This window comes from Eptesicus fuscus, chromosome 9 (genome assembly GCF_027574615.1).
Source record: "Eptesicus fuscus isolate TK198812 chromosome 9, DD_ASM_mEF_20220401, whole genome shotgun sequence".
Classification (NCBI taxonomy): Eukaryota; Metazoa; Chordata; class Mammalia; order Chiroptera; family Vespertilionidae; genus Eptesicus; species Eptesicus fuscus.
Window position 1 is genome coordinate 31,807,819 of NC_072481.1, and position 27,256 is coordinate 31,835,074.

Here is a 27,256-nt window from a genome sequence, read left to right on the forward strand (position 1 = left end):
AAAAACAGGTGAAGTGAACATTTTTAATCCCCAAATTACCATTTTAACATGGAATCAATACTTAAACATGCAGATATCTTTCATTCATTCTTTTGTACCTCAACGCCTGATATCCGGTGTGTATTTTACTGCACATCTCAATTGGGGCTAGCCACATTTCAAGTGTTCAATGGCCATGTGACTAGGGGCTACCATATAGACAGAGAAGGTCTAGAGACTTGCTACTCAAAGTGCAGCCCACAAATTAGAAGCAGTGGCATCATCTGGAAACTTTTTAACAAATGCTGAACCTCACATCCCACTCTGGACCTCCTGAATCAGAATCTGCATTTTAACAAGACCCCTAGGTGACTGCATGCACAATAAAGCTTGAGAAGCACTGGTCCAAGGCAAGTCATTGGTCTCAGGTTCCTCATCTGTCACACAGAGGTGATAATACTTTGTAGAACTGCTGTGAAGATTTCTGGTGCTTTACTTCATAGACATAATAGCTGGGATTTTAATAAATAGTAACTATTATTTAAGAGGCACTGTAACAGAGTGGGCTTTAGAGTTGGACAGAAAGGAGTATAGATTCTGGTTCTGTCACTTATAAGCTCTGTGACCTTGAACAACTCACTTAACTTGAGGCTGAGTTTTCTTAACTCTAAATTGGAGCTAATACCTTTCTTCCATGGGGGACAGGGCATGACACATAGGAGGCATTCAATATGGTGGCCAAACATATATATATTATTGGCTGGGCCAAATTGGGGTGGCAACAAATCAAGCTAAGCTGTCTTGTTATTTCAGATGGCCTTTCATCCCAAACCAGTATTATTTCCTGTGGCTCCAGTCCATATTTCATAAGCAGAACTTAAGGACAGCAAAAACGTTTATTTGAAAAAATTACTATGTATTGAAAATATACATTAGAAATTATTACATACTTCCATAGCATTCCCCTCCCCACCACAAAAGTAGAAATATCTGCTTGCTATGCTAATGTCATAGGTAAATTCAAACAAAGAGGAAAACATCAGCCCCTTTCCTCACACATTAGAGATGGGGGAGGGGTGGGGAAGGTCAACTTTTATCTGCCAATCAATAGGAGTTTAACAAGTCCCAGTCTTCCACAGCAAGACACACGTATTTCTGCTTTGAAGACTGTGAAGAGTTACTCTGTTCCTTTTCTGGCTCCTCAAAACCTCTCTTCTTGCTCTTCTTTGACTCTTGGCTTGAGACAGCTTCAAGTTTCAACAATGGCCCATGGCAGTCTGGGGCTTTCTCTCTATAGAACTGGAGTTTCTCAGAAGAGTTCATGTGGGTGTCTGCCAGGGGACACTTCACTGGGGTTTCTGTTCGAGCCCGCTTCCCATCTGTAAGAGCGACAAAAGGAAGGGTGATGAGTTTACTACGCTGGCATGCTAATGCCTGCCTAGGTCTAGAAAGATGACCCAAAGAAAACAACATAGGTCCAACAGGGAGATGTTTGGATTAATGCTATTCCCTTTTGAGTGCCCTATAAAGTAACAGTGACATATGCACTAGCACAGGTTGAAGGCATGTACACTGCCACTTCCTGGATAAGAGACCTTGGGCAAGTGACTTGAGATTCAATTTTCTCATCTTTATAGGGATATAAAACCTATTTCATAAGGGTGATATAAAGATAAATGAAATAATATACATAGAGTGCTCAGCACAATGCTTGGCACACAGTAAAAGCTAAAAAATATTAGCTATTATTATTAAAAATCAGGACTTGACTGTCTTCTAAGAGCCAAGTTTATGGCACAACTCTAGCAAACGATATGACATTATGTGTTTCCTTTTTGGTACACCCTGGCTTCTTGTTTTGTTACCTTTATTTTCCCTTCACTTCGATATTATCACTTAGCCTCATTTTTAAAAATTATGGTTAAATATACATAAATAAATTCACCCATTTTAACCATTTTTAAGTTTACAGTATGTGGCATTAAGTGCATTCACATTGCTGTGCTACCACGACCACCATCCAACACTAAACTGTTTCATTTTGCAAAACTGAAACTCCATACCTATTAAACAATAACTCCCTAAAACCCCTCCCCAGTCCCTGACACCACTCTTCCACTCTGTCTCTATGAACTTGACTATTCTAAAAGCCTCATATAGGAAGAATAACATTTGTCTTTTTCTGATTGGCTTATTTCACTTACCATAATGTCTTCAAGCTTCATCCATATTATAGCATATGTTAAAATTTCCTTCTCTTTTAAGGCTTATTATAATATTCCACTGTATGTAAATAATACATTTTGTTTATCCATTAATCTACTGATGAACACCTGAGTTGCTTCTACCTTTTGGCTACACTTAATTCCTTATAAATCTCTGTAATCTATCCACTGCAAATCATTTTTGGAACAAGGTGGGATATAAATACGTACATTTATTAAGCTATTTTTCTTGTACTGGTGTTCAAAGTGTACTACTCTAAACCAGCGGTTGCCAACCTTTCAGATCTCACGAACCACCATGGTGGTTGGAGACTGCTGCTCTAAACTATTTGAGAACACAGTGTTGGTGATCTAATTAAGTTGGTACTATCACAGTTAATTTTCCCGTTGTGTGAAAACAAGTTAACTGCTTTAAGGGTGCAAAAAAACTAAGGGCGAAAAGGGAACTCCAAAGAAAAGGGAATCTCTCACAGAAGTGCTGAGCTGCCTTTCGAGGTTCCAAGGCATCTCGTGGCTTCACAGCTTCCGAAGTCACACGCTCCCACTGCAGAACAATCTAAAATGTATTTGGAAAGATTTGAATCTGAACAAAATCTCAAGCTTTTAATATCAAACCTTCCTTGTTCCCCTCTCATAAACACAAACTCCTGCAATAATCTTACTTCAGATGATTGGTGATAAGAATAAAAATCAAGTCAAGCCTGGATTTTCTGTTTTTATGCAAGAGCCAGTCAGAATACAAACCTGTTAGATATGTGTATTTGCATGACTCAGGAAAAATCCACAATGTTCACTCCCTCTTTTCATCTCTATTCCAAGCTAGAAATAAACTGCATACCCTTAAACTAAATACTAAAATTTGAAACCTTAGTCCTTACTATTCACACATTCCTAGTCTCACCCTCATGCCTTAAAATACATCAATATAACTCAAAACTCTTGTATGTGTGTAAAATGCCCACATTTCCATATTCTCAAGACACTTCATGATCAGCTGCCATTTTTATTTTATTTTTTTTTAAATATATTTTATTGATTTTTTACAGAAAGGAAGGGAGAAGGATAGAGAGCTAGAAACATCGATGAGAGAGAAACATCGACCAGCTGCCTCTTGCACACCCCCTACTGGGGATGTGCCCGCAACCAATGTACATGCCCCTGACCGGAATCGAACCTGGGACCTTTCAGTCTGCAGACCGACGCTCTATCCACTGAGCCAAACCGGTTTCGGCATCAGCTGCCATTTTTAAAACCACCATTACAAATGTATTTTTATTATAAGCTACTACAAATTCTTTTGGAAATCTAGCCAAGTATAAACTATATATAAATAAACGATTATTTCACATATACCATGAGTAACAAGAACTAAATTTAATACTTTTCAAGGTATGCAATGAAATGACCATAAAGAAAAACATTTTCAGGTCACAGAGGCAGTATGACACAGTTTAAGAATACAATTCCAGAGTTAGCACTACTACTTACTAGCTAGGGTACCCTTGGCAAGTGATTTAATTTCTGATCTCAATTTCTTCTTCTGTTAAATGAGATAACATACATGAAGGGTCTGGCACACAAAAAGCACTCAATAAATATCAGTTGTCAACCCTTCTACGATACTTTCCTGATTATGGGAAATGTGGACAGATCTAAGAGAATGCCAAGATGGATGGGCTGAATCTGGTGACTCAGTAGGCAACTGGGAAAAAAGCGCTTCGACTAAGAAATAAGCATGTCAATAAGAAGAGCTTGGGGACAGGGAAGAAGAAAATGAGTCAGGTTCTGGACAAGCTGAATTTGAGGTTCCAGGTAGAGATTTATGGATGATATTTAGGAATGGGTCAAGTGAGAGAAGGGACAGTGATGATCACCAGGAAGTGAGTGGAGGTATACGAGAAGAGAAGAGGAATCAAGGCAGAAATGAAAAAGTTAGGGGAGAGCCAGGAGAAAGGCCATGAGAGAAAAAGCATAAGGCAGGCATGTTTGTGTCAATGCTGCAGAAAAGCTAAGGCAGGTGAAAATGAGATCACATGCTACCTTTAAGCGAACACCTGCAGTAGAGGATGGAGGCCAGACCTAGATCACGAAGGGTTAAGAACTGAGGAGACAGTGAGGAAGTGGGATGGATAACAGAAAACAATTCACAGTTCTGTTGGAGGATGAGGAACACATTAGAGTAAGAGTAGCTCAAGTATGTTTATACACAGAAAGAAAACAGCCAACACAGGGTGAGACTGAAGATGCAGTGGTGGGGCAGTAGAGGGAAATAATTACTAGTAAAATGTCACAAAGGAAGCTGGTGATCATAAGGAACAGAACTGAAAGATCAAAAGGAAAAACACAAGGCTTATAGTGGAATAAAGTGGCATCCTTATTCCCCTTACAGAGGAGGAAAGTAGAATATGGTTGAAGAAATGGAGAAAATTTAAGACAGAGATAGGGAAGTAAGGGGACTCCTGTTAGATAGCCTCATTTTTTCCGTGTCACCTGCTGAGAATGAAGCAGGAGCAGCCCAGAGTCAGCCTGAACAGTTTTAATAAGAGATCAACAAGAGACAGATAAAGCTCTGCAGCCAAGCCGTAGGGGCCAGGCTGAGGTTGCATGGCATGAAGCTGCAGAGTCCAATTTGCTTACTTCCAGGCCAGGCTGCTAGGTATTTTACTTTATTTTACTTCATCCTTACCAAGCTCTGCAAGAGAGGTCCTGATTTCTGCATTTTACAGATGAAGAAACAGAGACTCAAAGTTGCCTTAAGTCATATAGCTACTAGCTTGTCAAGCCAGGATCCCAAATCCAGGTATCTTTGACTCCATAGCCTATGCTCTTTTCACCATGACAACCTGCTACCAAACTACATCAAGCCTTTATATGACCATCCCACACCTACCTGCCCCAAGTCCACTACTGGCTATGTCTAGGATTAATCCAGTGCTACAAACTGTGCTTGGCAATGCACTATGATAATTAGTTCAGCATGCATTTTCTGGACCAACTTCAAAGTGCTTCTGAAACACTGACTCACCAGCACCACCCTCCCTGTTGACCTATAGGGAGGTGATACTACAATCAGACAGTTGTGACAGGTCAGTGGTCGGCAAACTCATTAGTCAGCAGAGCCAAATATCAACAGTACAACGATTGAAATTTCTTTTGAGAGCCAAATATTTTAAACTTAAACTTCTTCTAACACCACTTCTTCAGAATAGACTCGCCCAGGCTGTGTTATTTTGTGGAAGAGCCACACTCAAGGGGCCAAAGAGCTGCATATGGCTCATGAGCCGCAGTTTGCCGACCACAGGGATAGGTCCATCATCATGCGTTACAGTTTGAGCCAAGGAGGAATGCAGAACAAAACAGTTTGGGGAGCCCTCTAGGCCTCCACCAAGAAACATTGGTTTAAAGTGTTTGAAGGAGAAAGGCACCAGCCACAGGCAGGCTGGCATCTACTGGTGCTGTATACTTGGTTAACTTCTGACTTCCTACTTAAGCCTGTACTTGACCAAGTTGAGGGAGACCATCAAGAAGACAAGACTGAGTCAAAGTAAAGTTCAGCCAAGAAGATAAAAATGGGAACACTGAGTGAGAGGAGGACAAAAAGACCGTTCCTCACTAAGGCTCTGAGATGTAAGAAAAGTGTCCCAAAAGAGGAAGAGTCAGGTTTGAATCATTCTTAGTTTGACTTACGCTCTTTCTAGACTGCTAAGAGAATATGTCCTTCTGAAGCTGGGTCATACTGCTTTTTCATTAGCAGGGCAGAATTCACTTATTTTCGGAATCTTTATAAGATGACATTTTCTCCTAGGTCCAATAAGGATAAGGCACAATCTAGTGACCAGAGCATGAGATTTAAGGACTAGCATCAAATACCTTTCCTTAAGTAGCTGGGTCAGTTACAGGCCATCAGTATCTCTGATTTGACATAAAGATGAAAATTCAGCCAAGAAATACCAAAGGATTAATGTTTGTTCAAAGTGCTGAATAAGACACTTAGAATTAAAATAAAAAGTCATATTAACTGTGTGTGTGTGTGCGGGGGGGGGGGGGGGGGGGGAGTGGGTAGGGGTGGTGGTGGTGGATATACAGTACCTGGTCAGCCCAGCCCTCGGTCTTGCAGTTACTGTGATCAAATTCCTTCAGAGGCACTTTGGAGTGGACAAGGCCTATGTGGGTCTGGAGCTTGTGTTTGACAGCTTTGATGTCCTAGTGAGGGAAAGACAGAACAGGAAGCCCATACATCTGGTCAATTAGTACTAGTTTTCAGTAGGAAAGAAGCACCATCATAAATACCAGCTTTTTCTAAACTACAATTAACAGAAGCAAAATATCAAATTGTGAGTGTGAAAAAATAAGAGAAGGGAGTAAAAGTCCTACCTTGAGCCCTGTCCCAGAGATATCTAAACAGTTTAGTTTTCTAAAAGAAAAGAGGTATCCAATTCCTGCATCTGTGATCTCAGGGTTACCTAGATGTCAAAAACAGGTAGCATTCAGTTACAGTTTATTGCCAAAATGCCAACAGTAAGGTCAGAAAAAAGGCCACACAATGATAAAATATAAAATACTGAGTGAACAAACTTTTCAGAGTAAATAAAATATAAGGATCTTATCTTTATTCTATCTGTAATAAGAAGGAGTCACACATGAGATGATCCTTAAGATCCTTTATACCTCTAACTTTTTAGGAGCTAGGGGTTTAGCAGAAAAAAAAATGAACCAGGTAATTATCCCAAAGGGTTTAATTTACAACCATATGAAAGCAACATACATAAACATGCATTAAAATGGTTCGTCAGACTTTGTTTATGGCTATTTCACTTCCAAAGTAAAAAGATTTGTTTTAAAAAGGCTTTCAAAGGCTCTTTGACACAGAGACTATTACCCTTACTAATTTTCTTTTTTTTCTGAAGCCTTTCTTACATATTACTTCTCACATCAGAGAGTCCTACATTTAGCACTGAGCCCTCAAGGCCATAAGCACAATTCCTGGCACATTGTAGATGTTCAAAAAATATTTGTTGAATGAATACACTTTCCTGGGAGGAAGGCAAGACATTCATTATTATCTTCGTTTTACAGAAGTCAAAACCAAGACTCAGAGAGGTTAAATAACTTGCCCAAGGGCACACAGCTGCTAATAAGAGTAGCAGAGCAAGGAGTGTCCTCTGACCTCAAACCCTGCTCCTCCTATTTTTCCGATACCATACCATCCTGCCATACATTCAAAGGATGCTCAGTTAAATTGTAAATGATCCCTATCAACTTTCTACCATTGGTCTCAGTATCTGGATAACCCTGAGTAAGTTATCACAACTGTGGATTCATTCAGATTTTCATCAAGCAAATACTGATTTAAAAAAAAAATCCTTACCCTGGCTGGTTTTGCTCAGTAGTTAGAGCGTCAGCCTGCAGACTGAATGGTCAAGGGCACGTGCCTTGAATGCAGGCTCCCCAGCCCAGGTAGGGGCACATGTGGGAAGCAACCAATCGATGTGTCTCTCTCATGTCAATGTTTTCCTCTCTCTCTCCCTCCCGCTTCCTTTCATTCTCTCTAAAAATAAGTGGGAAAAATGTCCTCAGGTGAGGATTAACCAAAAAAAAAAAAAAAGGACTTAGATGACAGACACTATGAGTCAGCAGCTCAAAGAAAATAAAGATAAACCAAATAGATGCTACAAATATGATGAAAGGCTGCCCTGTCTGCACACAGTAAGTGGCACGGATGAATCTATAAGAGCTTTTCCTACTGTAAAGAGGTGCTGACATGCCAGGAGAGGTATTTAGCCAGAAGTCAAGAGCCTCTGGCTTTAGTCCTGCTCTGTCAATAACTTGATGTGGCACCTAGCAAAGTCCCCTCAATTTGTCACTTCTAAAATGAAGGGAAGAACTAGATAATTTCTAAGGCCATTCTTCCAATATTAATAATCTATAATTTCTAATAAAACTTACAAGATAAGTCTAATAATGTTAGATTTTCAAGGCCTCTCTTCATCACTCGAACTGGTGCTGTCATTTTCCGTACCCCGGCATCAGATAGACAATTATCCTTCAAGTGGAGTTGAGTTACACTAGGAAAACAAAGCCCATAAATAAATTATTTAAAGAGAGTTTGAGAAAGTCTAGGTATGTAACACACTTTCATAAATGTTCATTTAAAAATATTAACTATCCTCTACCCCTTGCTATTTCACACTCAATGCATTCAACGAAGCTAAAGTTCTTTTGGTGCTATTTCAGTTACTAAGTGAGGGTTAACTTAGGGATCAAAGTGTCATGTAGCATTAATCTCAGATGGCAGAAGGCACTAGAGGTATATGGTGGAATGAGATAAATGGACTTCATTAGGGAGATAAATATACACTTATTAAACACGAAAGCTGCATTCCTGACAAATGCTGTGCTAAGTATGTCAGGAAAGTCTGCTGAAGAACTCCTTTGAGAATTCTTTTGGCAAAACAAACAATCGTCTAAGTTTAACTAGCTTTATAAATCCAGATTTTCAGATTGAGTTTTTAAGGCATACCTATAACCCAGTCCATCCAGCTAACCTGACACTGGTGTATTAATGTGCTTCAGTGTCCCACACACAACAGGAAACCTGAACTTTTACTAACCTCACACAAAAATACCTTTGCACAGAGCAGTATGTAGGTGTCTGTCCTAGGAAGGCCCCAGGAAGTGGTTAGACTCAGGTTTGTAAAGCTGCTATCCCTTTGGGTGTTTATGAAACCACAAAGAAATCCATTAGGCCTCCTCTCTGCCGGCCAGACTGAGATCAATCTAATTATTTGTGAATGGTATGAACTGGGTGATTTCTTTAAATTATGGTTCTTGAAAAAGATGTATTTGGCTGTCTTTAATAGTTGACTTTTTAAGTAATTTATAGTTCATTGATAGTTAAAACAGAAAATGATGACTTTGGAAAATTGTATGACTTCTCATCTCTTGCTAGATTAAACTAGGACTAGATAAATAAAGGGAAAAATTATTTTTCAGCCCAGGTAGCTTCAAGTGCTACATGTTGAAGTAAAGGTTATTTAGAAAAATTAAATATCTGACTTACTTTCATAAGAATTATCTAATCTATATTGCTCCTATCAAGAAAATGGAAATTGAAAAAGTTTACGGAAAAACTTAGCAAATAAACATAGACTTGGGAGGTAATCGGTATTCTTGAAGATGATCCTATTGGATCATCCTTTTAAAAATAATAAAACAATTCATCTGCAAATGGTGGTAATACCTAGATAGGGCCTCATTGGTGAGATGTTCGAGGAGTTCATGTTCATCTCCAAGCTTGCAACAGGAAAGATCCAGGCAGGTCAACTCCCGGAAAGACTTAATCTCCTCCAGTTTTTCTGAAATCACCAGATATCTGTGGGGTATGGAGAAGAATCAACAGTTTTTCTTTTCCTTCTTTAGAAACATTACCAAAAAGATGAACAAGAAAAAAAGATTACCAAAAAGGAAACAAAAAGACAAAAATAAAAAAATTACCATTTGTGGCTTTGTGCCGCACAGCCAACATTCCATCAGGACGAAGTGCTATGTAATAACCAGACTTCACTGATTACTATGTGGGCACTGGTTGAATTTTTTTCATTGGTAAATACATTTAAAGTCTTTTTACATGACAGTGGAATAAAAACTTTAAATAAGTAAATGAAAGTATATGAGCAAAACAGTCACAGGAGAAAACATCTACTTTGTTAGACAACAGACAGACTGGTGGTTTGGGGACCATATCGGAGAATTTCCAAACTTTACGATACTCAAAAAATTTTTAATTAATTATTTCTTTAAGGTTGATTTTTATCTAATGCTCAATATTTAGTAGTTTAAAAACTGGAGCAGGGCCAAGAACACTGGGTTCTAGTCTTCACATCCAAAGAGATATTTGACAGATTACATTTTATCTTTTCCACAAGTTTGAGTAACTGCCCACTCCACTGTGCCTCTGTTATCCAGCTAACTTTACTACAAAAAGTATGTGCAGCATGACTACTGAGAGAACTCACTCTAATCTAGATGGTTATTAAGACAAACCTGTGAGCACTACAGCCAAGTTAACAACATAGGAGCACCGTGCCAGACTGTTATCAGCATCAGGGAGGTGCCTCCTCTGAAGAGGAAAGGAGATCAAAAAGGCACTCCACATCCCAGGCTCTGGCCTCCACCCCACCTTCTAGTCCTTTTGAAAAGGGATTAGGTGTGACAGAGGGAGAGGATCTAAAAGAACAAGGAAACTGAATTGTGGCAAAAGCATGCCTTTCTGATCCATTTTCCTCATGGATGTCTAGATGTTTCCACAGAGTTGGATGGCATGCCAGGACCAGTGGGGTTATACTTAGAAGTGTTCACATCTCTATTCCATCAGCAGGATCATAATTACCACAAACAGGATGGAATAATGACAGTAAGAGGGAAGTTAGATCTCTTTTCCTCCTACTTCCAACAAAAGATGTACTGACGCTGTCACTGGCATGACTGCTACGTACAGATGACCTGGGGCACTGATACCCCTCTAAGATGCCTGATGGCTGAGCTCAGCTGGGTACACAAATGAGCCTTATTTCCTCACACGTATTTTAACTGCACTATAAATAAAGCTGCTGTTTCCCATTCTACATTCACAGAGTTATAGTGGGTTAATGGAGATTTGGGGGATTACTGGCAATCAGAGAAAGAAAAATACACATCCTTTGATCAATTAATCAAAAGATTTTTAATAATTCTGAAACACATTATCTGAGAAGGACTAACAATGTATAATCTGATTAACAAACATTACAAAAACCAAAGCTGAGAAACCAACAGACAAAACCACAGACCTTACTAGAAGTTTATCTAGAACAGCAATTTTCAACCTTTTTCATATCTTGGCACACATAAACTAATTACTAACATTCTGTGGCACACTAAAAAATATACTGTATTTTTTGCCCATCTAACAAGAAAATAGGTATAACTTAGACTGACTTACAAAAATATAATAATAGTTATTACCTACCCTTTTTGCTCCAAAGCAGTGGTCGGCAAACTCATTAGTCAACAGAGCCAAATATCAACAGTACAACGATTGAAATTTCTTTTGAGAGCCAAATTTTTTAAACTTAAACTTCTTCTAACACCACTTCTTCAAAACATACTCTCCCAGGCCATGATATTTTGTGGAAGAGCCACACTCAAGGGGCCAAAGAGCCACATGTGGCTCGCGAGCCGCAGTTTGCCAACCATGGCTCCAAAGTGACTTTAAAAAATCAGGTGCCTATACTTGTATATAAGGATTTCTGGTACCAGGAATTAACCAATCAGAAGCAACCTTATTATGTAATGTGACCAAAAGATGCAACTCTATTATATGACCTACATATTTATGGTTCAAGACAGGGTATTCACACCAGAAGGCTATTGTTGTGTTAGCTATTGTCATTTTTTTATTTGACAATCTAACAAAAAAAGCCAGTGCCTTTGACTAAATAGTCAGATAGTGCATGTTTTAAAAATTCTTGCGGCACACTGGTTGAAAAATCACTGATCTAGAACATACTAGGTGTACCAGTTAATAATGCAGATTTTTTTCAATAGATGGAGTTACACATATGTTGATATATATGCGATTTGATATGTATGCTATTTTGTTGTATTGACAGCAAACTTCAAAACTTCATATGTCAAATCTGCGGAAGGTGTTAACATCATAGATATTTTTACACTTAAAAATGTTTAATTTCATGCCAAAAAAAGAGCATTTGTGGGAAGTTTTAATTCATTACTTTATTTTGAAGAAAAAGTTATCGTATACTTCGTGAAGCTTATGATGAACATGCTCCATCTCAAGATACTTGTGAACGCTGGTTTAAACGCTTTAAAAGTGATGATTTCGATGTGAAAGACAAAGAACATCCAGGTCAACCAAAAAAGTTTGAAGACCAACATTACAAGCATTATTGGATGAAGATAGGTGTCAAACTCAAAAACAACTTGCAGAAAGATTAAACATTGCTCAGCAAACAATTTCTGATCGTTTATAAGCAATGGGAAAGATTTTAAAGGAAGGAAAATAGGTGCCATCATCAAGTGAACAAAAGACAAATGAAAACCGAAAAGTCATCAGTAAAATGTTGCTTCAACTGCACGAAAAGTCTTTTTGGCATCGAATTGTGACTGGCGATTAAAAGTGGATTTATTCTGAGAATCCCAAATGCACAAAATCATGGGTTGATCCAGGTCAACCATCAACATCGACTGCAAGGCCAAATCACTTCGGAAAGAAGATAATGTTCTGCGTTTGGTGGGATCAGGAAGGTGTGGTGTATTATGAGCTTCTAAAATCAGGTGAAACTGTTAATACTGATCACTACCGACAACAAATAATCAATTTGAACCACACTTTGATCGTGAAACGACCAGAATGTGCCAGAAGACATGGCAAAGTAATTTTGCTTCATGATGACACACCATCACATACCAGTTAAAGACACGTTAAAAGATCTTGCCTGGGAAGTATTAACCCACCCACCGTATTCACCAGACCTTGCTCCTTCAGATTACCACTTGTTCAGATCGATGGCACACGCACTTTCTGAGCAGCACTTCAAAACGTACGAAGAAGTGGAAAATTGGGTCTCTGAATGGTTTGCCTCAAAACAAGACAAGTTCTATTGGGACGCTATCCACAAATTACCTGAAAGATGGGGGAAATGTGTAGCTAGCGATGGACATTACTTTGAATAAAGCACTTTTGATATTTCTCTTGAAATTACCATGTTTTCTTTGATTATAAAATCTGCCATTATTAACCGGTACCTAGTAAGTTCTAGGGTTCTGCTCAAAACTACTCTTCCAAATTGCCCCTTAAAGAGTTCAGAACAGCGAGTCAGGCCTCTTTAAGCCCCATGAGAAGGATGCAGTGCTATGGGACCTATGGGTGAGGCGATGGTCAGAAATTAGTCGGGAGAGATTAAAAATAGCAGCTGAGTAGGAGGATGCGGCACGGACATGCTCCCGGGAGCAAGCTGGAATTACAACTGAAATACGGAAACACTTCCTGAATAATCAACGGAAAACTCACAGGAGAGAACCCTGATAGCCAAAGACTGAAGGTAGAGACCGAATAGAGACTGGTAGGAGGGGCGGAGGCGAGAAAGGGATGACCGGGCACCCACAGACGGCAACTAAATTCCCTGAGAGATATCTCAGCTGTGGAGTGGAGCCACTGAGAACTCTGAGATCTAATCCCGAAGCTGGGCTCCCCAGCAGAGAGCACCAAACTGAGGAGGGTACCCACATAACATCTAGCTGTGAAAAGCAGTGGGGTGCTGTCTGCCAGGGAGTGGCAGCTGAAAGTTCGGGCACATTCTTAAAGGGCTAATGCACAAAAATTCCCTGTGGAGCCACCCACCTTGTGCTCTGGCAGAGAGAGGGTGAAGTGGACTGGAGCTGTGAGAGCAGAACCCAGGACTGGGGACTCGGGGGGGATAGAGCTCAGAAGGCAGATACCCTAAGTTTCCTGGGCTGAGTCATTCCCTCACACAGCAGAGAACATCTTTCCCACATAGACATCTGCCTTGCCTGGGGGGAAGACAGTCAATACACACTATTGGAAAACACCCTGCCCTGAGCCTACTTAAGAGATTAAAACTAACAATTAGCCTCTAGGCCAGTGATGGCGAACCTATGACACGCGTGTCAGCACTGACACGCTTAGCCATTTCTGATGACACGTGGCCGCATGCCGAGGATGAAACATTTGCTGCTCCTGAGGATGAAACATTGGCGACTAGAGTCTTGGAGTTAGTTTTTTCCTCAAAGTGACACACTACCCGAGTTATGCTCAGTTTTTTGGCGAAGTTTGACACACCAAGCTCAAAAGGTTGCCCATCACTGCTCTAGGCAGAAGCAACTGCCCACCCCGTTGAAAAAACTCTCGTCCCACCTGAGGACGATTGCCTGGAGGCAATTCAAGTCGGAATCTTATTAGTCTGTAGACCAGTGGTTCTCAACCTTTCTAATGCCTCGACCCTTTAATACAGTTCCTCATGTTGTGGTGACCCCCAACCATAAAATTATTTTCGTTGCTACTTCATAACTGTAATTTTGCTACTGTTAATGAATCGTAATGTAAATATCTGTGTTTTCTGATGGTCTTAGGTGACCCTGCTAGCGGTTCTCAACCTGTGGGTCGAACTGCTGCTGTAGAGCCTAAGACCATCAGAAAACACAGATATTTACATTACGATTCATTAACAGTAGCAAAATTACAGTTATGAAGTAGCAACGAAAATAATTTTATGGTTGGGGGTCACCACAACATGAGGAACTGTATTAAAGGGTCGCGGCATTAGAAAGGTTGAGAACCACTGCTGTAGACAGAGGCAGTCTCTGGAGGCTTTGAGTCTTTGCCTGATCCAATTAGTCAGAAACAGCTTTTAACCTTTTTCACTCGGATGTCAAGTGTGACTCGACACGGTTAGCATCGGTAGCAGGAATCGAGAAAAAAGCAAGCGAGTGCAAAGGGTTAACAATGTCCTGCACCAGAGACTGAGAGGTGTAGAGGATCTACCTAATACATAGTCACAAACCCAAACAACCAAAATGAGGAGACAAAGAAACAACCCCCAAATGAAAGGACTAGCGAATTCTCCAGAAGAATAGATAAATGAAGCAGAGGTAAGAAATTTATCTGAAATAGAGTTCAGAATAATGATGTTAAAAATGCTCAACAGCATAAAAAAAGATATAGTAACTATAAAAAAAGAACAGTCTGAAATAAAGAATGACAACACAAATAAAGAACACATTGGAATGAATACATAGCAGATTAGGGGGAGCTAAGGATCGAATCGGTGAATTAGAAGACAGAGTTGAAAATATCACTCAATTAGAGAACCAAAAAGAAAAAACAATTAGCCCTACCCAGTTTGGCTCAGTGGATAGAGCGTCGAACTGCGAACTGAAAGGTCCCAGGTTTGATTCCGGTCAAGGGCACATGCCCAGGTTGTGGGCTTGATCCCCAGTGGGGAACTTGCAGGAGGCAGCCGATCAATGATTCTCTCTCATCATGGATGTTTCTATCTCTCTCTCCCTCTTCCTTCCTCTCTGAAATCAATAAAAAATATATATATTAAGAATAAATAAAATAAAATAAAAAACAGGAGGACAGCTTAAGGGAGCTGTGGGACAATGTGAAATGTAACAATATTAGAATAATAGGTGTGCTATAAGAGGCAGAAAGGGAGAAAGGAATAGAGAAGGTATTTGAAGAAATAATGGTAGAAAACTTCCCTAACCTAGTAAAGGGAAAAGTCACACAAGTTCAGGAGGCACAGAGAACCCCAAACAAGAAGAACCCAAATAGACCCATGCCCAGACACATCATAATTAAAATGCCCAAAATTAAAGACAAAGAGACTCTTAAAGGCAGCAAGAGAAAACTGTTACCTACAAAGGAGTTCCCATAAGGCTGACACCTGATTCTCATCAGAAACTCTACAGGCCAGAAGAGAATGGCATGAAGTACTCAAGGTAATGGAAAGCAAGGATCTGAGACCAAGATTACTAAATCCAGCGAGGCTATCATTCAAAATAGATGGTCAAATAAAGAGCTTCTCAGACAAAAAAAGGCTACAGGAGTTCATCACCACTAGGCCAGCATTATAAGAAATGCTGAAGGGATTGCTGAGAAGAAAAAACAGAGAGGGAAACCTAGCCATACAGAATTAAAATGGCTATAAATAAGTACCTCTCAATAATAACCCTAAATGTAAATGGATTAAATGCTCCAATCAAAAGGTGTAGGGTAGCTGAATGGATACAAAACCATGACCCAACTATATGCTGTCTACAAGAGACCCACCTCAAAACAAAAGACACACACAGGATAAAAGTGAAGGGATGGAATAAAATTTTCCATGCAAGTGGAAAAGAAAAAAAAGATGTAGTAGCAATACTCATATCTGACAAAAGACTTTAAAAGCATCATGCTAAGCGAAATAAGCCAGTTAGAGAAAGATAAATATCATATGATCTCACTCATTTGTGGAATATAATGAACAACATAAGCTGATGAACATAAATAGAGCCAGCAGAGGGGAAAAATAGTCTAGAATAGAAGTAATCCTGTTATTTGCAAATTTTTAATATTTCCTACAACTTTTATGATACCATACTATGTTAGTGAAGTTTTGGTAATATTATACTTAAAAATCCTTTTTTTTCTTGAAATATTAATATTTATTGCATATAATATTATATGTAAGATCATTTCTTTGAATAATTGGCATTTATTGCAGGTAACATCATATTTAAAATAGTTTTTCTTGAGAAATTAATGTTTATTGCATGTAACATTGTTATATTTAAAATCGTTTTCCTTGAAACTAAAAAAAAACAAACTGAAAAGAAAAAAAAAGAAACTTGAAAAAAGAAAGAAAGAAATTAGTCAGAGGAGTTTGGAACACGGAGAGTTAGCAAGTTACCGGGCATAGTTCAATCAGCTTTTTCAATCCCTTAGTACTGGTAGCCACTAGAGTGAAATTGGGCAGGAGGAGTAGGATTAGGAACACTTGACAAGAACAACAAAAAAAGGTTAGTGTTTAGGAATGCAAGATTTTATGAAGAAAAAATATATAAAGTTTTTGAAAGACGTAAACGAGGGCTTGAATAAATGGAGAACTACACCATGATCCTGGATAGACTGAGTATGGTTAAGATGTGTGAAAAAGAGAAGCATCACCAGAACCATGGCCGAATACTCCTATGTCAAGTCCACCAAACTCGTGCTCAACGGAACCAAGGCCAAGAGTAAGAAGAAAAAGAGCAAAGAGAAGAAGAGAAAAAGAGAAGATGATGAAGAAACCCAACTTGATATTGTTGGAATCTGGTGGACAGTAACAAACTTTGGTGAAATTTCAGGCACCATAGCTATTGAAATGGATAAAGGAATCTACACACATGCACCTGACAATGGACTTTTTACATTGGGAGCTCCACATAAAGAAGTGGATGAAGGCCCTAGTCCTCCGGAGCAGTTTACAGCTGTCAAATTGTCTGATTCCAGAATTGCCCTAAAATCTGGCTATGGAAAATACCTTGGTATAAATTCAGATGGACTTGTTGGGCGTTCAGATGCGATTGGATCAAGAGAACAATGGGAACCAGTCTTTCAAGATGGGAAAATGGCATTATTGGCCTCAAAGAGCTGCTTTATCAGATGCAATGAAGCAGGCGATACAGAAGCAAAAAGTAAAACAGCAGAGAAGAACTGATGGAGATTAGATCCTGTGCTGAAAGAGAAACTAAGAAAAAGATGACATCCCAGAGGAAGACAAAGGAAATGTTAAACAGTGTGAAATCAATTATGTAAAGAAATTTCAGAGCTTCCAAGACCAGAAACTTAAAATAAGCAAAGAAGACAGTAAAATTCTTTAAAAGGTCCGGAAAGATGGATTTTTGCATGAAACACTTCTGGCAGGAGAGCCAAATTGAAAGCTGATAGATACTGCAAATGACCAGGGTTTTTGTCTCTGTCTTTTGTTTGTTTGTTTTTCTGAATAAAATAACCAGTGGAAGTGTTTTTATAGGAAGAAAAAAAAAAGAGTTCAGAACAGTGAGTGGAGAAGCAACAGAACAAGCAGAGACATATTTTAGAGTCAGACAGACCTGAGTTTGGATTCTAACAACCCTAATTACTTGTGTGATTGTGAGAAAGTTACTTAACCTCTCTAAGCCTCAATTTCCCCAGCTAGAAAATGGGGCTGATGATTACTTCTTTTCAGGATTATTAAGGCCGTTATTAAATGGTAGCTACTAATATTTACTTCAGTTACACAGTGTGATATTTTAAGGAAAACATGCTTGCCTCCATGTGACCACCAGTGGGATTAAAAATCACTGGGGTTTCAACACAGGGAGGACAGTTCTGTAGGTTGGAACCCGGTTGCAAAGACACTGGCTTCTCCTCTGGCAGGCAGCTTTGTCACTCAATCCCAAAACAGCAAGCCCCTGCACCTACCCAGTTATCTTATTTTCAATTATTTTCCAAGCTCTTTCCCTTTGACCTGAACCCTTTTGTGCTGGTAAAACCTTTGTTGCTGCAGCTTCAGCCTTGGATTGCAAATGCAAACCCAAATTTCCTGCCCTCTTCCTATTTTTTGGGGGGGAGGGGGATGAATTCAAAAGGAGAAGGGAAGTTTTTGATCACAGTTGGAAATCTTACTCTTATATCTGAATAGGACAGCAAAGTTTGGAATTGTTACATTAAAATCTGAGCCAAAAGATTGTTAAAAATGTTTCTTATATTTTTCTGATTATAAAAATAGCACATCCTCCTTGGAGAAAAAATTAAGAAAATATGAAAAATTATAAAGAAAATTAAACATTGGGGGGGGTGAGGGCATGAGCGGGGAGGTGGGGGGGCAATGGGGAGATAAGGACACATATGTAATACCTTAATCAATAAAGACAAGAAAGAAAGAAAATTAAAACCCAGTTTCAATCCCACTATCTATATTTCAGTGGATTTCTTTTATCTTTCTATATATGCAATACATATAAAAATCCTTATTTTAAAAAACAAAACTGAGATCATAAATATAACTTTAACTCTTATTTTTTCATTTAGTATATAATGAGCATTTCACCACATAATTTTGAATGCTCTTTGAATATTATCTTAATAGTTATATATCATATGAATGTACCATAATTTGCTTAACTAATTTCCTATTGTTGAATAGTCAACTTTCAGGTTTCACTATTACAACTACTACTATAATGAATACTCTTACGTAAAAACATTTGTTCCTATATGCAATTATTATTAGAAATTAGAATAGATTCTTAGTGAATGGAATTAATGGGCTAGCAAATGTTATGGGTGTTTTTTAAGGCTCTTGATACATATTGCTAAGCTGCTTTTCAGAAATGTTACACTAATTTATGCTCTCATTAAACATGAATAAAAGTACTATTCTCATCCAATCTGACCACTGGAACAGTATGCAGACATCACAAATGGATAAAAAGCATTTTCACTATCATGAAAAATACTTAAGCCATAATGGTAAGTAGAGGAAGAAAACAGAATACGAGTTGTGGATTAGGGTATATTCCAAAATGTATAAAGATATATATTTGAAAGTGATTACCGTGAATGGTGAGACTATTAATTTTTTAATATTACAGGTTTACGTATTTCACAAATAGTATGTATCGCCTTTATAAAATAATTTTAAAATGAGGTATACATCATAATTCTATTTTTCATTGTTCAAAATTTTCTACAATAAATAACTTGGAATAAAAAAATAAATAAATGTATTTCAAATGTATGAGCTGCAATGAAATACTGCCTGACTTTTTTATTTAGAGAAGGTAACTTTTTCCTTTCCACTGGCAGCAGCCCCAGGCTCAGCCATGCCGGAGACCACAGCACAAAGACAGAGCTTTCATAAGGTGTCTGTACCTCATGAGTCCACAGTTCTGTTTTTTTTTTCTGCATCTGTTTATGTCTTTTCTTTTTAAAATACAATATTTGGTATGGGGTAAAAATATTAATTCTATGAGCTGATTAAATAAAGATTGCTTCTTTATTTTCCCAAGCAATATGAGCTTAACTTATGCTTTCTGGAATGACTTCCTCTTTTATTACACACTTTCTGTTTAGCCTTGTTTTAATGATTATATATTTTTTTAAATTGATTTGAGAGAGAGAGAGGTAGGGAGGGAGAGAGAGGAGAATGGAGGGGGGGAGGAGAGAGAGAGAGAAACATCAATTTGTTGTTGCATTTTTGCACTTATTTATGTATTCATTGGTTGATTCTTGTATGTGCCCTGACTGGGGATCAAACCCACAACTTGGTGTATTGGGATAATGCTCTAGCCAACTGAGCTACCCAGCCAGGGTCTTAATGATCATATTGACTATGCATCTTACTAATGTGTAAGCTGCCTTTCACATTATCACAAAAAATTCATATAGTGGTATACTACACAGCTATTTTAAAAATCTACAAGTATTGATGGTAAATGATTTTCAAAATATGTGAAGCAAGGTGCACAGTGTAAGCAGCGTGTTGCCATTTGTAGTACAAAGGGAACTGTATATGCATGTATATGTACAGAATATCTCTAGAATGATATAAAAGAAATTGATAATAGTAGTTGCCTCTGGAAAGAGGAAATAGGAAATGAGAGGAAGACTTACGTTTGCCTTTCTACTTTTTTGTGTTTGTTTTAAATTGTTTTCTGTGTACATTTAAAAAAAATTCGTAGATGCTTTGAAAGTCATTTTACATGATGGTGGAATAAAAACTTTAAATAACAAGTAGTATATGAGCAAAGGCAAGTTACAAGAAAATATATCTGCTTTGTTAGGAAAGACAGCCCTTTGTGTTAGTGTTTGGACCTTATTTGAAAATTTTCAAATTTTAGGATACTTGAAATTTTTTTTTAATATATTCCTTTTATTGATTTCAGAGAGGAAGGGAGAGGGGGAGAGAGATAGAAACATCAATGATGAGAGAAATCATTTATTGGCTGCCTCCTGCACGCCCCCCACTGGGGATCGAGCCCAAAACCCGGGCATATGCCCGTGGCCAGAATCGAACCTGGGACCCTTCAGTCTGTAGGCCGATGCTCTATCCACTGAGCCAAACCAACTAGGGCGATACTTGAAATTTTAATCACTCGTTCTTTTAAAGTTTCTTTTTATCTAATGCTCAAAACCTAATAGTCTGAAAACTGGAAAAGGGCTGAGAACTCTGCTTACTAATTTTCACATCCCCAAAGCATACCAAGGGACAGATCACATCTTGTCTTTGCTATTTTCTCTTACGAGAAAAGTTGGTAGAAGAGTATTTTCTACCTAATGGAGCTGTGGCAATCAACTCATCCTTGTAAAGTGTTTTCAGAATAAAGCTAAGCGTTGCCTGTGAGAGTGAGGTTGGAAGACAGACAGTGATTTTTCTCAAAATGGTGCATCTCTGTCTGGAAGTTCTAAAGTTTTATTTGATGGGGGAAGCCTCCAAGCCTACTAAAGCCCCAGAGCTTGACACAATTAACACACCCAATAAAACATTCAATATCCTAATCAGAATACCCACCTGTTTCGCAAACACAGGGAGCAAAGCACCAGACTTCCATAGGCCTCTGTGAATTTCTGTAAAGCTCTCAGCCCTGCACCAGGCTCTGTGAATTTCTGTCTGGCTTCAGCAGCAGAGAACAGCTTTTCAGCAATCTGCTCAGGAAAGCCAATAAGGGAATCAATGTGATCAACGTTGTCGGAGATGAAGCCCAGGACCAGGCTGAAGAGGGATTTGGCAGAGTACCGAAGGTTCCCCTCCCGAGTGTATGTGAAGATGAAGTGATCGGTCTTCTCTTTCTGTGCAGTATCATCTTCCCTGTTCATGCAAAGCTCCACAGAAAAGCCTTTGGGAAACAGTCTGAAAGGCCTTGGCTTCTGCAGGCTGCTCCTGACGCCATCCAACGCCAGATTGACCATGTGCAGCTGCCCATTCTCTCGCACATAGATGGGCCCTGGGTCCAGGTGGTTTTCTGAGTTGAGGTAGTAAGACATTGCCTTGCTTGCAACTGTAAAAGCAAGGCACAAGGGAAGCAAATCCAATTAAAATGACATTTGTAACATGTAACTTCATCTTGCTGTGCCCAGAGTTTTATGAGCCTACCAGGCAGGCCCTGTGGCTGGTTTGGGAAAATGAAGCTTAGCAGTTGCCTATGAACTTTGGCACTGGAGACTGCTTCTATTGCCTCTACCCGGAATGCCCTTTCCTACCCTCCCCCTTTTCTTGTCTAGCTGGTGATCTCCCATTCATCTTTCAGAATCCAGTTCATACCAGTATGTCATTTTAAAAATTTACCCTAAGGAAGTTTAACACAGAAGTGGGCAAAGGATCATCTACAAAGTAAGTCATGGCAGCAGTTGATATTAACAAAACAATAGGAAACAACCTAAATGTCCAAAAACAGGAGTGTTATTAAATGAATTATGATACATCCATACCATGGAATGTTATGCAGTCATTACAATTATAAAATTTTTATTGATTTGCAAGTTACAAATAGTACATTTGGAATTTATTATTTCTATTTTTTTTAAACCATGTATACATATAGAACAAAGACTAGAAATGAAAAATTGCCTTGCTACCATGGTACCTTCCTCACACTTCTTTGTTGTACTTGGCTCACTGATTTGTTTCTGGGTCTGTGTTCAGCTGGTCTGAGCTCCTTGAGAGGAGGGACCATGTTTAATTCAGCCAGACTGCCTAACAAAGTGCTCTGGCATATCACAGGCCCTGAGCAGATATTTGCAGAACTGCAGTTTACTCATTTGCTAAACCTTACACAGACCACAAGCAATAGGGTTTGTATTGGATTTACAAATGAAGACCTCCATCTCAAGAGCTAAATAAAAGCTATTCTAGCCCTTGGAAGCATCACTTCTATTAAGACACTTTTAGGGCACTTTTGAGGTAAGGTGAAATATTAAAAACAGTTGGGTATTTATGTGATCACATGATTACATTTTGTATGGAAGCACTAACTGGAATAAATGTTTTCCTGAGGAACTATGAGATTTCTAAATACACAAGAAATTGCTATGTTAAAGGAAAGTATTTGATTATCATTTCTACAACAACTAGAGGCCCGGTGCACGAAATTAAAAAAGCTGCTATTATCTCTGAAAGACTTTCATTGAGTTTTAAAGTGAACCCACCCAGCTTTTTCTGCATCAATGCAAGGCTAGGATGTAGCTATGACGACACTTAAAAGTGTCAGCAAACAAGTCAGTGATCAAAAATGCTGACTCTCTGAAGATCAAACAGTTGATCCTGTTTGTGGGCATCAGTACAATCCATGTTTCTCCCAAGGATAATTATGTGTGTAAAACACATCAGAAAAGAGGGCCTAGCTTAGGCTAAGAGCCTCACCCTTTTCCTTATGCTCTACTCTGACCAAGCAATACCACCCACCAGGTAAACTGGCTGGGCTCTTTTCCCACTGGCCTTTGCCCATTTGGCTCCCTTTGGCTGGAACACCCTTCTCTGCTTCTCTGACTTAGCTAATTCCTACTCATCATTTCCACCACCGTCCCTCTCCTGGGAAACCTTCCCTAACCCCTGTACCAGAGCATGCCTGTCTGGTTTTCCCAAAGCACCAATGGCTCCTTCTACATAACACTTAGCACCATGTACTCTGTCTCTTCTCTTACTAATGTTCCCAGAGTTGTGAGCTCTTTGAAGGCAAGGCACTTATTTGATTTGTTTCTCGTTCCCAGGCCTAACATAGCGTCTAGTGCTGAGTAAGCTCTCAACAGATATTTGCTGAGATGAAGAGTGAGACCTCAAAGGGACAGGCTTAGTGTTCTGAGCTGCAGGGCCTGCTGATACTGTTGCTAGGAGCCAACCCCTCTTCCAGGCAACAGCTGCAGCTCCTCCCCCACTTGCCAGACCCTTCTGCAGGTGGTGGAAGCAAAGCAAATGATGGGAGTATATTGCTACTGGTACTATGAGGGGGGCGGGGCAGGGGGATCTACAAACCAGAAAAGAAAAAACCTCCTATAACAGTGCGGGCTCTTGTAACTCATAGTCTTGCTGGTGTTTAGCCTGCTACTAAGGAGATGCCTCGCTTGTTCTAAGGGCTTCCAGTAGAAGTTAACATCTGGCCCCTTCAGCCTCACAGACTTTAATCTTGAGGAGGTAAAGCAGACCCCTTTGGTCTTTATCTCTATGATCAGACACTCAGAGTCCTACTCTACCTGTAGATCCAAAAGTAGACAGCAGGTACAGTCCTAAAAAGAAATGATTTTATTTTAATAGAAAGGCAAATTCAATGGAAGATAATATATTACAATGGCTCAGCACACTATAAGCTCCTTGACAAAGAAACAGAATCTGCCCATCTGTATACCCATAATCCTCACCCCCAAAAGTTTGCTTTCCACAAACTTTGGAGTAAAATGGACAAATGGAGGAGTACTTTGGGTGAAAATCAAAGAAGTCTGATTCTATCCAGCAGGGGGCACAGCAGCTTGGGACAGGAGTAAGGGTGTTAACCCAGGCTGCCCCAAATCCTGGCAACTTCTGCTTCTAGAGATCATTTTCAAAAAAAAGGCATAGTTATGGCTATATTTTACCCTTAAAATACTCATCAAGTGCTAGTTGTCTTCCTAAATAATGAAAAGAGATCCAAAATTTCCTAAAGAGTAAACCCATATCATCTGTCCAGAAACCCCAAGTCCTCTCTACTCTTCCACTATGCTACTTGAGGAACTCATCTTGGTTCAGGGTATCTGCTGAGCTTTGATTTCTACTACTGAATCTGTGCATGTTGCATTCTCCCAATAAGGAGCTTCCTGAGAATCTGTGAGGTACTACAAAACGATCTAAAAATTACAATCTTTTGTATTTAAACCTTTCAAGATAATAAACCAGAAAGGCAAGAGAACTCCACACAAAGCTTCTGTACTTGGTTTTTCCTTCCACCTGGCTGTTGTACAGGGTGGTCTATTATGAATGGGTCTCCTCAGGGGACATACCATGGCAAAAACCCATAGAAACTTGAAAACTGAAATAATCAGTATCTGTAAGGATAACAATGTCCAGTGTAGATCTGCATTAGCTCTTTTATATTAGATCAACAGAGTAACGGGCATTCTAATAGTTTCCCAGCTTCCTACAGAGAGGCAGTTTTGTAACCCATACAACATTGTAGAAAAATATCACAACAGTGCATGTTCTAGCATTTGGCCACCATAAATAAACCAATACCATGCAGCATGTCATTTCATCCAATGAGTAAAATATAACCTTACTACATTAATAACTCAGTTCTCTGCAGCCTCTTTGAATAAGAGGCAAAATAAAAGAAATGATAAGTAAACATGATAGCTTTTTAGAACTTGAAGCCAGTTTACCAAGCAGGAAGCATGAGAATAAGGAAATGCCTTATTCTCATGACAAGTGGGGGGTTGGAGTTTGGGGGGGAGAGGGAGGCAACAGGATTAAAATTGTGATCTGAGTCTATGGATATCTACTTTGAAGAGAAAGAGAAGAAAACACCTAACTTCAGTAGGTAAAGTAAGTTAATAATCCCCACCATAATGATAGTAGATATGATAGCTACCATTTATTAAGCATCTACCAGTTGTCAAGCACTGTGCTAGGTACTATATTAAATGATCTCATGGAATCTTCAACAATCTTATGAGGTCAAGATTGCCATTTAACAGGCTCAGAGGCTCAGAGAAGTAACGTAACTTACTTAAAGTACCTATCTAGTAAGTGACAGAGCCAGCATTAAACCTCAAGGCTGTGATACTCCAAAATTCAAGCTCTTTCCACTGCATGATGCTGTCTTTCAAGAATAAAAGTATGACATAAGCCTGAAGGATTAAAAAAAAATGTTAAAAATTAATCTCACCCACCTGTTTGATTCCTCTGGTATTCACTGGCTCAAGCTGGGAGGATGGAGGGACTGAGAGGAGACTTAAAAAAACACACACAAAAAACAACAACAGTGGACATTTGAGGAGAGTTGGTGGGAACAGAGCCAGGACAGAGAGCTACATCGAGGCCTCCCTTCTTCCTTCTGCCAGGGCAGAAACTGCCCACATCCACACACCAGGGAAACATCTGTCTACTCATGGCCTTCATCTCAAGGCTGCGGACACCCTTGGTTCACTTGAAAATGCAGAATTCTTGAGAAAATTTCCCACCTAAAAACCTGAACAGAAACTAGTTCCAAGCCATGAATAAGCAACTAACAATCTTACCTTCACTGTTCTGTGTCAGCCACCATTATTCAATTTTCAATTCCTCTCTCTATTCTTGTCCCCTGTAACTTGCATTTTCCTACCTGCCTTCTCACCCATACCCTTTCCTCTCTCAAGCTCCAGAGGACAGTACCATACCCTGCTCCCTAGTTTTCTCCAGGAACACACCAATCTCGCCCACATCTTGAGACTTCAAGTTTAGTTTTTCCTACCTGCTAACTTTAGAGCTTCTCACCCAAAATCCAATTTCTACAGGAAAAAATCCCAAACCCTCTTTCCTTCACCCACTCTCAGCTCCTCTGCCCACACCTCTCAAACCTTATGCCCTTCTAATCCTTCCCTGGCCCTTCTGAAACTGGGCTCCCGGTCCCCAGACCCAATCCCACCACCACCAGCCTCCCTCCAGTTCCCCACATCATTCCACCCCACCCACTCTCACCCCCAGGCACCGTCTATTCGGTCCAGTACCACCTCTTCTTCCCTTCCTCCCCCCTCTGGGATTCCCTCTCCTAGGATCCAAATCTCTCCATCTCTTGTCCTGTCTTCAACCTTCAAAATCCCCTTCCTTCAGGCTTCACTAGGCTCAACTTCACAATCCACAGCCCCAACTTCTTTCTTCTCCACCCTCAAGACCCCACCCTTTCTCCTATTTCAACCCTAGATCCTTTCCTCCTCGCACTCCTCAAAGCCCCTTTCCCAGCACTGCAATTCTCCATTTCTCTAAATTCCCACGCATGCCCCTCCCCGAATCCGCCGCCCAAAAATCCGGTTCCCTTCTCCCACCCCGCCCCGAACCCCAATTCTCACACGCCCCCGTACCCCACTCCAGCACCTCTACCTCACCCTTAAACCCACCTTCCACACCCCGATATCGTCATCTTCACACCTTTCACCCAACCACACCCCAACCGCATCCCTCCCGGCCTTCCCCTCCCCCACGCCGCCCCTCCCTCACACCTCGCCCCCGCCCCCACTCGCGGCCCAGGGCTCCGTAAGCGGCCCAGCCCGCGGCCGCCACCTACCTGTGCCCCTGCCCGGGGCAGCGAGCTGCAGCTCGTCGGTGGCAGCTCCCTCCTCCCGCGGCGTGGCAGAGAGAGGAAGCGGCTCGGCTCTCCGGGCACAAAGCTCCGGAGGGTGGGACAGAGAAAGGATGGGAGGAGGGAAGGGGCTGGGGGCGACCTAGCGCCGTGGGACCGCGGGGCTGACAGGGGCGAGGGGGTAGGCTGGGCAGGGGAGACGCGCGTGCGCGGACCCGGCA

At 40.1% G+C, this 27,256-nt stretch overlaps 1 protein-coding gene and 1 pseudogene across 4 annotated transcripts; one reads left to right on the forward strand and one right to left on the reverse strand.

Moving 5' to 3' along the window:
- Positions 1-856: 856 nt before the first annotated feature.
- LRRC42 (leucine rich repeat containing 42) lies at positions 857-27,218 on the reverse strand. Of its 4 annotated transcripts, XM_054720527.1 has the most exons (10): positions 27,021-27,218; positions 25,651-25,711; positions 23,983-24,015; positions 21,308-21,794; positions 9,445-9,576; positions 8,151-8,269; positions 6,579-6,667; positions 6,294-6,407; positions 2,676-2,760; positions 857-1,358 (listed from the first exon to the last, which is right to left on the reverse strand). In XM_054720527.1, exons 4-10 carry the CDS (start codon positions 21,778-21,780, stop codon positions 1,084-1,086), a joined length of 1,287 nt encoding a protein of 428 aa, XP_054576502.1. In that variant the 5' UTR covers positions 21,781-21,794; positions 23,983-24,015; positions 25,651-25,711; positions 27,021-27,218; the 3' UTR covers positions 857-1,083. The 4 variants fall into 4 exon arrangements, with proteins under 4 accessions (XP_054576502.1, XP_027997898.1, XP_008137503.1 ...); XM_028142097.2 differs by lacking the exon at positions 23,983-24,015; XM_008139281.2 differs by lacking the exons at positions 23,983-24,015; positions 25,651-25,711.
- On the forward strand, positions 16,946-17,778 carry LOC103283998 (protein FRG1-like; annotated as a pseudogene).
- Positions 27,219-27,256: the final 38 nt, after the last annotated feature.

What these genes read in the sequence shown, in the direction of transcription:
- LRRC42 (XM_008139281.2), bottom strand. Translation starts at nt 21,780, where the DNA reads ATGTCTTACTACCTCAACTCAGAAAACCACCTGGACCCAGGGCCCATC. An exon ending in ACCAATGAGGCCCTATCTAG is followed by an intron (nt 8,270 to 9,444) that starts GTATTACCACCA and finishes TTGTTTTCCTAG; the next exon opens with TGTAACTCAACTCCACTTGA. An exon ending in AAAGGCAGCTCAGCACTTCT is followed by an intron (nt 1,359 to 2,675) that starts GTGAGAGATTCC and finishes TCGCTCTTACAG; the next exon opens with ATGGGAAGCGGGCTCGAACA.